Source organism: Akebia trifoliata, chromosome 14 (assembly GCF_017979445.1).
Source record: "Akebia trifoliata isolate Shusen 1 chromosome 14, ASM1797944v1, whole genome shotgun sequence".
Classification (NCBI taxonomy): Eukaryota; Viridiplantae; Streptophyta; class Magnoliopsida; order Ranunculales; family Lardizabalaceae; genus Akebia; species Akebia trifoliata.
The window spans coordinates 3,469,442-3,481,502 of record NC_141388.1 but is presented as its reverse complement, the minus strand read 5'-3'; the positions used below and the strand labels follow the sequence as shown (position 1 = coordinate 3,481,502).

The window sequence follows — 12,061 nt, the reverse complement described above, 5'->3', positions numbered from 1 at the left end:
CACCAGGTGAGCCATCCCATTTATAGGTGGCATCACTCAAGCCTGCCTGATGCCTCCTCTTTCCCTGGCGGAAAATACTCAGTTTAGACTCTCCATCAACCTGACAGTTGGGATTCCTATAGCACTAATCCTTACAAGATCGGTACTAATCTCTAGGAAATCTGTGTTTTTTCCAATTATCCTAACCGAATTTCTGATGGAGAGCCTAAACCATGGGTTTAGAATAGAAATGTTATTTCCTGGCCCACTGCAGTGCACTTCAAAACATTTTTTAGCTAAACAAAAATTGTGCCTTAAGAAAATTTCTCTAGTGTTAGAAATACTGTGGGAACGTTCCAAAAGTAGGGTGCAATTAATTGGATGGTCCCAAGCCTGATACTGCTTGGACTTGGGCTTGGGCTGGAATAAATTGGATTTGGTCTAAACTTTCAAAAACCAAGCTACAATTAATTATATGTTAAAATTCCACATCATTTCCTTCAATCTCGAATCTCAAAGCTACTGCTGCAATTGATAGCGGATTTAACTCCAAAATGCGTTCATAATCTTGTATTGGTTTCTCTCGCTTCTTTCATGTGTGCAAAAATTGTTATTCAGCTTCTCTTGGATTATTTTATTTTATAAGAATGTGAAAAAACAGAAACTCCAGTACAATGTAGATTAATATTTAGTCTCACAAACTAAGAAAATTTTATCCAGCATTGGTTTCAAGTGCATGAGTCTAGTCAAAAAGACCAAACAGTTGTCCAAAAATACAAAAATGATGTTGGTAGCACATCATATCATCCTAAATATTAAGTAATGCTACCCATAAAACAAGTTGGTTTGTCATTAATTTCAAGAGATCCATGAATAAAAACTTTAATCAAACATTACTAAAAATAAACACCAGGTTTTTAACAATGCTTTCCCCCTCTTAGGTACCTAGTTAGGGGAAAAAAATATAAACCTCATGAACCTAAAAATATCAAGAACCAATTTAACTCTACAACGGATTACAAGTTTCAAAATTAAACTGATATAACTTGGCGAGAAAAGACTTCATACAACTAGAAGAGCATCCAAATCCTTCAGTCAAATAAACTCCACATCATATCCTGCAAGACGAGAAGTACATAAATTAGACAAAATAAAAATAAAAAATAAAGTTAAAACAAGCTTTTAAAGACAAGTATGCTAAGTTTGGTAAGAATCCAGTAATTAAGTAAAAATTGAGTCTTAATGTGAATTAATCAAAGGAAATTCTTACATCACCTGACTCCTCTTTCTCTTCGACCTTCTCCTCTTTCTTGGGCTCGGCTGCAGCACCAGCAGCAGTTGCTGCCACAGCCATTGGAGCACCACCACCAGAAGGCATGGAAGCCGACTTCTCCCTTCCAGATGCAACAAGCTCGATTAAATCTTTGCCCTTAACTTGAGAAAGGAACAACTCAATTCTACTGTCATCAACCTCGGCTCCAATTGTAGATCAAAATAATATTTCCCATCTCAATATAAATTGCACAAATTGTTTTTTTTTCTGCTAATAGATTTTTGTTGCAACATATTTTCAATAATTCAGTTTCTTTTTTTTTTGATAAATGTAACATATTGAATGAAAGAAAACAAAGTACAAAGAAGCCGAGAAAGCCTCTAAACAATCTACAAATCAAAAAGAAATTAAAGCATCAAAGATAGATTCAGCCAAGTCAATAGAACTGTCAAATTTCCAAATGTAAAACAGTATCAATCATTGTATTCGTGTCAGAGAAAGAAAAAAAGAACTCTTTTATGGCCACATACAAGAATTGGTACAGCCGGATAAGTTCCCTCCTACTAGGTTTCAGTGTGCAAATATTTAGACTAAATTTTTTAGGAAATTTATGGTGCCACAGAATAATTCAAAAAAGAGAAACATTTTCCTTGCTTAGAAAAGATTTTAAGCCTTACTAAGGGTTGTTCTACTCAAATAGATTACCGAATTGGCAATCCAACACCACAGCACTCTATATTTCATGGAAAAGCCCGGATAATAAAAAATTTCCTTAGGACTTGATCCAGGGTTTTGAAAATGGATGGCTAACAAACTTCCACATAACTCCCAAATCTAGAATTAAAATTTAACAGGGAAAAATGACTTGTTTTTGGAATTTCTTTTCAAAGTACTTAAATTTTTTCCCTATACAACCCCGAAGCATCAGCACATGCTTTTGTATGCCACAAGTTGAGCCCAAAGACTCTTAAGCGATGGTGAAAAATCCTTACTGACTTACTAAAGGTAGTTAGACTCTTCAAAATATTGTAATGCATACATGTTATACACTTCAATTCTTAATGTTACACTTTCGTAGCATATCCGGATTACATAAAAGGATAATGTACAAGGTGCGGGGATATTTCTGATGTGGATGTGTCAGAACCATAGAAGCTTTCATTGAGATCTCACTCATATCTCGATGAAAAACATCTATGATTCTGACACATGTCCAGTCATAAATGCTCCCCATGATGTACATTTCAATGTTAGTCCAGCATGACTCTTCCATAAATTTAGACTGAGAGATTCAGAAGGTTAGTTCTCAGATACTAACATCAATAGATCAAGCCAGTTGAGCTTTCTTACATACATTCCACGACATGGACAATGGACCCTCTAAAAGATGTCTCAACCATGCCTACAAAATTAATACCGATAATAATAAAAATATAAAATATAAAAAATAAAATTGCTGAGAAATTGACGGTCCAGATTATTTGTAATTGAAGCCACAAGATCATGAAGGGGAAAACACCATCAACATCAATATTTTCAAACAAATCCCATGTCAAAACTTCTAACAATGTTAAATTAGAGGAGTTCTAAAGCATAAATAAACAACATCCTCGAATCAATAAAATCTGAATCAGTAACGCAAACAAAGATTCAATAATTAAAAAAAAAAAAAAGATTTGAACATACCCTAGAACCCTATTATCGATAAATTAAGTTAAAAAAGAAAAAGAAAACCTGACTTATTTTGCAAAACCTGACTTACAAAATATGTAAATAAATCACATTAATTATGAAACATAAGCAGAGAAAGGGGGGCATGGGGGAACCTTATCCCAGAATGTACTTCACATCATCAGCGGAAGGTTTGTCATTCCCTCCCAACACAGCAAGAAAATACGCAGCGATAATCTTCATTTCTGATCAAAAAAACTACGGCAGATACATCATTGTCTCTTATATATATATATATGACTAGGATCAAGGGCCATATGAAAAAACATATGTAAAAACAATGTAACATTAATAAATTTTCAAAATATAGGTTAGAAGTTTCGGATTGAACTGATTTTTTGTGAGGATGATCTCTATGATGGGAAGATCATCCGAAAAAAAAAAAAAAATCAGTCCAATCTGAAACTTCTAATCCCATTAAAAGTGATTTAGAATGTGGACTGTCGATTTTTTACCAACTTTTTTCAATAATTTGTAAATCACTTTTGATGGATTTAGAAGTTTCTGATTGAGCTGATTTTTTGTGAGGATGATCTTCTCATCATAGTGACCATCATCGCAAAAAATCAGCTCAATCCAAAACCTCTAACCCATATTTTGAAAAATCATTGTTTTTTCATATGTTTTTACATATGGCTCTCGAACCGCCCCCATATATATATATATAGAGAGAGAGAGAGATATATATATATATATATATATATATATAGATATATATATGGGAAATGTTCAACACCCTAAGTTTTACCACACACTTTAACAAACGTTTTTTGTCTTACATGGGTTAGAAGTTTTGGAATGAGCTGATTTTTGGTGAGGATGATCTCTATGATTAGAAGATCATCCTCCCCAAAAATCAGCCCATTCTGAAATGTTTAGCCCCATGTTTACACGTTGAAAAATCGTGGACCGTCCATTTTTTGTAAATCAATTTTGATGGGGTTAGAAGTTTTGGAATGAGCTGATTTTTGGTGAGGATGATCTCCTCATCATAGAGATCATCCTCACCAAAAATCAGCTCATTCCAAAACTTCTAACCCATGTAAGACAAAACGCGTTTGTTAAAGTGTGTGGTAAAACTAAGGGTGGCGAACGGGACCCTATATATATATATATATATATAGAGAGAGAGAGAGAGAGAGAGAGAGAGAGAGAGAGAGAGATTACTTGGAAGCTTTAGATCTGCAGAGATGAGATCGTACGCAAATGGAGGTCGAAAGGTTTTTATCAATCTAGGGTTTAAAGAAGAAAGGAGACGAGGTTGGGCTAATGGAAATGTATACAACTTCATGATGTAGGGAAACAATTCGTTCTACGTACGATGGAGAAGACTTCGATACACCGCCGTTGGAAAAGCGCGGCCAGTGCAAAAACTCTTTAAACTACATCAAGTGATCATTTCTAGCCAACCGATTCAATTTATAAATGGGTGCAATTAAAATTTGTTTTCTTAAGGTGTCCGGTGATTTAGTATAGGGGTGGCAATCTCTACGTTACACGCGAACACAATTTGAAAATGACGTGGGTTTGGGTTATAATAGTATTAACCCATCTAAGACAATTATTAAATGAGTTGGGTTTGAGTTCTAGGCGTTAATTCGCTTGACCCGTTTAGACACGTTTAATTATTCTTTAATTAACATTTAATTTTAAATATATCAATAATTATTTAATTAATTTTTTTATTTATAATTTTTTAATAATACATTTTTTATTATTAAAATTTATAAAATATAAAAGATGTTTTAAACTATATTTTTTAAAGTTTTCTAACCACATCACCTTATGGCATCCAAATGCCACGTGGTTGTAAATGACAAAATTGTACAAATTTTGAAAAAAAAAAAAAATTTCACCGTTAAATATAATTTATGGTTGTGTGACTTTATTTACAAATGAGTTGGGTTTGAGTTTAAGTTTTTCATATGAATATTAAATGGGTTGGGCTTGGATTTGGTAAATTTTCATATTACCTTAACCTCAACATGACACGAGTACGAACCAACCCAACCCATTGCCACCTCTAATTTAGTAGACATACCCAATTCCTTTGTTCTGATGAATATTGAGTGCCCATGGCTTCAAACAATTAAAATAATGACACTCTTGTTGATTGCGGTTTTCTATAAGATACTAACATAAAATGACCATCGTCTTCAATGTCCTCAAAATGAAAAACTCATTGATTTCAAATTACTTATAATAGGGTTGAGTAGTTTGAACTTATTTTTCTTTTATAAGTAATATTTTTGACTTATTCAACTCCATCTTTTATCTATCGTCCTAGGTCTCTTGCCAAAAACAATTTTCAAAAATCCTAATTGTTCAAGAGGTTTCTACATTGTTGGATTTTTGGAATAAAAATAATCTACGGGCATGCCCATGCCACCACGTCAAGGTGTCCTCTATGTGTCCCCCGCTGAGGTCACTCTAGCACCACTCTAAAAATTTCAAAGGCTTTTGTAAAAGAAAAATGCTAAAGTGACTTGAAATAGTACTGAGAGTGTATTTGAGAGCGTTGAAAACCATAGATGCCTTTTCTTGACATACGAGTGGTATATACGAGGAAAATCAATGGCTCTTTGCGCACCTAGTGCAACCTCAAATGTTATTTCTAGTTAGTGTTGCAAGGCTATTTGTACAAGTCTGAAAATGAGATCTTATAGGTTTTTTTATTATATATTATTTCTCTCATATAAGATGGTGCCTAACAAAACTTGTGCCGAAGACCCAAGCATAGAAGCTCTTTTTCAAACAAACACTTGAACTTCGAGACTCAGTAGTCTTTCTTGAAAGACTAAAAATCCTTCTCAACCATCAAACATAAAACATATGAGAGATAAAAGTCATGCAACAAAAATCATAAGCAGCTTCTTACGAAGATCACGCGCACAATCCTCTCCAAAGAAATCAACATCCTTCTTAATTGAGAAGGTACATGGCCTAGATCGAGGAATATATTTTCATCACTTTTGTCCAACCAAATCCATTGAAAATTTTCCTAAACCCATGCCTCTCAGGAACATCGCATGGTCTAGAGTTTTGAAATGTTTCTTCTTGTGGCCATATTTGCTTAGGTACATCTTACTGTTCTTAGACCTTTATATTGCAATTAAAAGTTTTGATTCATTTTGAAGAATACCAAATGACCGGTATGTGGGATGGCATTCTATGCTGTAGGGACCAAATCATTGAGCGTCTGAGTTGGGCTGGCCAGTATAACAACCTTCAGGTTTGAGCCATGGCTCCACTCGCTAAAACTACACTTCTTCAATTAAAGAGATTCCCCTACACCGAACCCACTCTAGAGATGTAAGACTTACTCTAAAATTATAAAAAGGGAAAAAAAAAAAAAACATTTTTTTAGTAAGTTGCACCATATCATCATCGAAGCCTTGGTCCCAAAACTTCAATATAACTTATGAGATTCATAATTCCATATTAAATCTTCTCAAAATTCTCAGTAGAAAACCAAGATACATTATAAACAGTCGCAGACAGTACCAGTTTTTCATGCACGCCTGTATTCATCTCCACAGTCACCGATTACTCTTAGTAGATCTTTTCCTTTCTTTGTTACTTCTTGGATGCTGTTTACATCTTCCTCATCAAGAATGAGTGAGAAAATAGCATTGGCGTCTTGAATATGCTCCGATAGACCGAGCCTAACACCTATCATTGATCCAGCTACTGATGGCTGCAATTCCTCAAATCAAACGATAAGAAATTTTCTCAAATGTGTCGTATCCAGGAGACAATCTAACAAAGCATATGATGTTAAATAAGCGAGAATACTTTACCTGATCCAGTATGTATCTCACAGCCACAGTTGGTATTGAAACCCCATGTTTAGTAGCTACCTTGTTTAAAGTTCCAAGCAAAACTTGGAAAAGACTCCACCCTCCCCAGGCGTCCACCATCTGCCACATTTATAACAAAACCCACAACTCAAAACTCTCGATTTGATTATGAATTTATGATTGGTTGGGAAGAAAAGTAGGGTTCTAAAGACGGGATTCAGGATTCACCCTTTTATACTTCTGGAGGGATGGAGTGTTGAGAGGAGGGCCAGCAAAGGGTATGGCAATGTTGGTGTCAAGGAACTTCTCAGACAAAAGTCCACCCATCACAGTTCCATACCTGGATTTTGAAGGCTATTACATTCAGAAAAAAATAAATATAAAGAAAATATGCACGAACATCTACCAAGGCCTATGACTTTTTGTGTCCACAAGTGTACACATTTACTTTCTTGATGCCATAATTAATGTACATATGGCAATTTCTTAACTATCCATTTATTGACCGAGAATCAAGGATCAAAAGGTGCACACACAAACAGACATAGAAAGAACATACGTTATGAGTTTAACTCCTGTGACCTGACAAAGTTCTGCCATTCTCTGCTGAGGACGTGCATCAACAATAGAATGTTGCACCTGAAAAATGCCACCAAATTTATTCCATTAGCAACTGGAGTACACCTTATATAGAAATAAAAACTTACAAGAAATGTTGGAACTTTCACTTAACCTGATTGCTAACGACTGGGATCCCATTTTCCAGAATCGTTTGTAATCTCTCAGTATCGAAGTTTGTCAAAGCCACTGTCTTAATTTTACCTGCATAGCTTTCGCCAACATATTCAATCGAATCAAGAAATGTATGTTACCACCCTAATAGCAGAATAGCAACACTAAATAAACTAACCTTCTTCTTTCAGATCTGTAAGATGCTTAAGTGCATCAAGATAGCCAGTGTTAGAGTAGTCCCACCTATTTCAAGTAGAAATAAAAAAATAATTTAAAACTAAACATTTTGTGGAAAACCACATAAAACTCATAGAATTGTTTATTAGCACATAAGTTACAAAGGGCTGAAAGATTAACTCTTATAAAAACAGAACATCTGTTTAACTACAAATAATACAAATGTTGAAAAACTCAATCAAGTATTTGGATATTCACTGAGCTGATTCAACCTAATCAAGCTTGAATAGAGCAATACACTTTCTCTAGAACTTGAAATACACAAAACATACTAAAAATAAAAATAAAATACCAACCAGTACTAAAAAGAAATATTGCTAGAAAACGCATTTAAATCTTATAGTTCTCTGAGCAGACTTCTTGACTCGGACATGAGACCCATTACTAGAAAGGAATTCAAAGAACTTTATAAACTTGAGGCAAGTCAAATATGGCTGTTTATAAAATCCGTTTTGGTATTGACATGAGAAGATACATCACAGGAAAATATTATGACCCATTATACATCCAATAACCAAGTGTGGTGGCAATGAAAGGCAAAAAAAAATGTACCAATGAAACTGAAGCATGTCCAAGGAAGCAACATCCATTCTCTTCCGTGAAACATTGATACAGTTTCGCACATAAGTACTTGTCATTTTAACTGGAGGAGGAACCCATTTGGTAAGACTGCACCACATAATCCAAAAGACAGTAAGAAGAATGAATTTGAAATGATATAATAAGAAATAAAGAAAATAGGAGACCAATCCCAAACATGATTGAGACAGATAGATAAGTCATATGTATCGGACGAGATTTAAAACCATGATTCATTTTTCTCATTGTTGACCGAGACAACTCAAACGTATCGGAAAACTCGTCCGAGACGACTCCGTCTCATTCATGGACTAGATGTCAAAACGACTTTTAAAACCATGATCCCTAAGTAAGACACAGTACTATTGGCTCGCCCATTTGCATGAAAGTTTATATATCTCATTTCCACTAGTAAATGTGTATGTATACACACAATGTTCAAGTTAGATATAATATCACTTATATACTCAATTGAGCCGTGGGAGTCTTCATGTTCTACCAAAATATATATATATATGGGTCGGGTTATTACGACCCCCTTTGCGACACACCATTTTGTCATATATGGGCAAAAATGTTTGGAATGGGCTGATTTTTTGTGAGGATGATCTCTATGGTGAGGAGATCATCCTTGCCAAAAATCAGCTCATTATGAAATTTCTAGCTCCATGTTTTCAAGTTGAAAAATTTTAGACCGTTCAATTTTTGTAAATCAATTTTGATGGGGTTAGAAGTTTTGGAATGGGATGATTTTTTGCCAAGATGATCCCCTCATCACAGAGATCATCCTCACAAAAAATCAGCCCATTCCAAACATTTTTGCCCATATAAGACAAAATGGTGTGTCGCAAAGGGGGTCGTAATAACGCCATCCTATATATATACACAAACTTAAACTGACCCTTTGATCTGCTCCAGAAACTCTGGTGGACGCTCTCGACGAACTCTATTAATGAAAATTCCATACAAATCTTCAGCCGGTCCATCTGCAAAACCAGATAAACTGAAAATTGACCTCAAAATATTGGACAAAAAAGAATCCAGAACAAAATATAAGAGCATTGGGTATTATACATTGAACTTAGTACAGATGTTGAGTATTTACATAGCATAAAGGATGATCTTATAGTGCAAACCACACAGAGTAGGTGAATTTAAAAACCACCAACACCAGAGTAGGTAAATTAGCTTTTAGTATAAAAACCAAAAAAGAAGAGAAACACTAAGAGAAAGTTTCCAAAATTCCATGCTGCACTAATGATCTAAACATGTAAGTTGACGAAATTCTAGACAAATTTGAGGTCATTGGAAATTTATATAAAATAATATAATAAAATAAAACAAACTACAGAGAAGAAATTAACAAGCATCTATAAAGATGGAATTAAATAATGTGAAGGGTCTATTGAAGGCTAACAGATATCAGCCATGTCGAAGGTGCCGAGTCCTGCGTCCCCGTATCGAAGCATTGCATCGACCGCATTGTCTTGGTCTATTTTGCCCCAACCACCATTGGTTTGCCACATTCCATTCACGGGCAAATCTGTAACAAATCTTTTCCATTCTTAACCTCCGCGACTCGCCGATTCTCGACAATTTGCTCGCATCAGACAGGTTTCAGACCGAGTTTTGGTGAATCAGGGTCAATTCTGGGTTTGGTTTTAACCGATTTAAAGGTGAAGTTAGAGTAGAGATGCATGGTAGACGCCATTTTAGCGCGAAAGATGAACCCAAAAAAATCCTTAAAAAGGCCTGCCAAATTTATTCAATTTGACGGATTTGCCCCTACATGGGGGTGTTTTTGTCTTTTAGTCTTTCTATCTCTTCTCATCCGGCAAACAGAGCCCACAACTGAAGCCACGTGGCTAATGTAGCTAGAGACATTTGATCTAGTACCTCGCAAGTGACCAAACTAAATGACTTCGCTCCTTTTTTTTTTTTTAGTGTGACCACCCATTCTATGATGCAGTGCAAATTTAAGCAATCAATCAAAAAATGAAACATACAATTGTTCATTTGTTCATGCACATGCTTCACCTCCTTTTGATCTTACGGTTCTAATAAATCGAAAAAACAGACCCAAAAAAAAAAAAAAATTGTAAAATAAGGGTTAGGGTTTTGAAGTTGAGGTGACTCACAGTGGTCGGCCATATCGAAGGTAGAGAGACCAGCATCAGCGTATCGAAGCATTGCGTCAACAGCATCATCACGATCGATTCTGCCCCAACCGCCACTCGTCTGCCACATCCCATTCAGGACTCGGCATATTTCTAAGGAATCGTTCCCGTTCTTCACCACCGTGACTCGCTCCTTCTCTTCGGTTTTAACGGATCGTATCCGTTTGCAATCGAGTGTTCGCGATTCGGAACCGTTATTCGTTCTGGTTTTGATCGATTTGAAGGTGCGGAAGTTGGAGTAGAGCTGGTGGTGTACAGACACCGCCATTGCAGCAAGAGAAGTGCGCGAAGGATAAGGTGTCTGGGTGGCGCCAAAGAAAAGAAAAAAAAGCGATTTATTTATGCTAATTAGATCGAAATGACGTTTATACCCATATTGGCTTTTAAATTTGACGGTATATATATATATATATATATATATATATATATACACACTCCAATTGATTTGTTCGAACATTTGTTCATATTAGCACCTCAAAAGTAAATCGGTTTTAAATTCTTGGAAGCTTCAATTTCTCTTTCTGACTACAAAGGAATGCTTAGTGAATTTTAGCAAATACTTCAAAATTGGTGTGTGTTTGTTTATAAAGGCTATGAGGATCTCATCATACCTATTGTGGCTCTAGACTATGGCACAGAAAGGTATAATATACAATTTGGGATAATTTCTAAATCAATTTATGGTTGCATGAACCTTCTACGAGTCTTTTAGGTTTGATGTCCAAAGTAGCTGACACAATGAATGGTGGATCCTGCCCCATGTGGCCCAATATAAGGAAGGCGAGTTTTGATTTTAACAAATATTTGTAAATATGGATCAAGTAACATTATACGTTTCAATAAAGATCTCCGAAGGGTTGGCTCAAAGACAAATGCCTGTAGTTAGTGATTTCAATACCCATTATAAGCATTGATTCCTCGGTCACCCGCGAGAATACACTCTCACTTAATGAGCATTATGGACTGGGCTAAGCCCAATACAGGCCCCGTCCGCTGTCTGCCAGGATACACGGTTATATATAAAAAAAATATTTATATATATATATATATATTTCTTTGTACACTAATGCCTTTAATGTGGGGTCATTAAAGGGTTTTATGTTGAAGCCATGATCTAGGAATTCCTTTATAATTTAAGTGACACAATAAAGACTTTTTCTATTCTTTTATTAACTGATTTATATATCAGATTCCACTCTCCCCATGGTTGGGAACTAATTGACTATGTCTACAAAGATTTTGGATTTGCTCATAACGTCTATTTTTTTTATATATCATCTTGCATCATTTTTATTTTATTTTATGTAATTTGCATATAAAATTATAAAATCTTTTATATGTTTTCTTTTTCTTAAATGTGATTAGGCTATGGACCTTCCAGTAAGAGATTTAGAACTCAATTAGAAATTCGAAGAGGTGAAGGAGGGAACACTATAGTTCCATGATGATCTTTTTTATCCATAAATAGTTTGCTGGACAACACAAGTTTTTCTTAGGATGAATTATCATTTCGTGAGCTGAAAATGAATTATTTATGATTCCAGGTAACTGTT

The 12,061-nt window shown here is 35.1% G+C and overlaps 2 protein-coding genes across 2 annotated transcripts; both read right to left on the bottom strand.

The window, feature by feature from the left end:
* Positions 1–1,074: 1,074 nt before the first annotated feature.
* On the bottom strand, positions 1,075–4,533 carry LOC147385564 (uncharacterized). The gene is made up of 4 exons (XM_086423164.1): positions 4,151–4,533; positions 3,082–3,168; positions 1,255–1,464; positions 1,075–1,097 (listed from the first exon to the last, which is right to left on the bottom strand). Exons 1-4 carry the CDS (start codon positions 4,272–4,274, stop codon positions 1,075–1,077), a joined length of 444 nt encoding a protein of 147 aa, XP_086279290.1. The 5' UTR covers positions 4,275–4,533.
* A 1,834-nt stretch (positions 4,534–6,367) lies between these two features.
* On the bottom strand, positions 6,368–10,841 carry LOC147385563 (NAD(P)-linked oxidoreductase superfamily protein). The gene is made up of 9 exons (XM_086423941.1): positions 10,470–10,841; positions 9,233–9,317; positions 8,305–8,421; positions 7,694–7,758; positions 7,517–7,605; positions 7,343–7,422; positions 7,012–7,123; positions 6,784–6,903; positions 6,368–6,680 (listed from the first exon to the last, which is right to left on the bottom strand). The coding sequence occupies exons 1-9, from the start codon at positions 10,774–10,776 to the stop codon at positions 6,495–6,497; spliced, it is 1,161 nt and encodes a 386-aa protein (XP_086280067.1). The 5' UTR covers positions 10,777–10,841; the 3' UTR covers positions 6,368–6,494.
* Between the last annotated feature and the right edge of the window lie 1,220 nt (positions 10,842–12,061).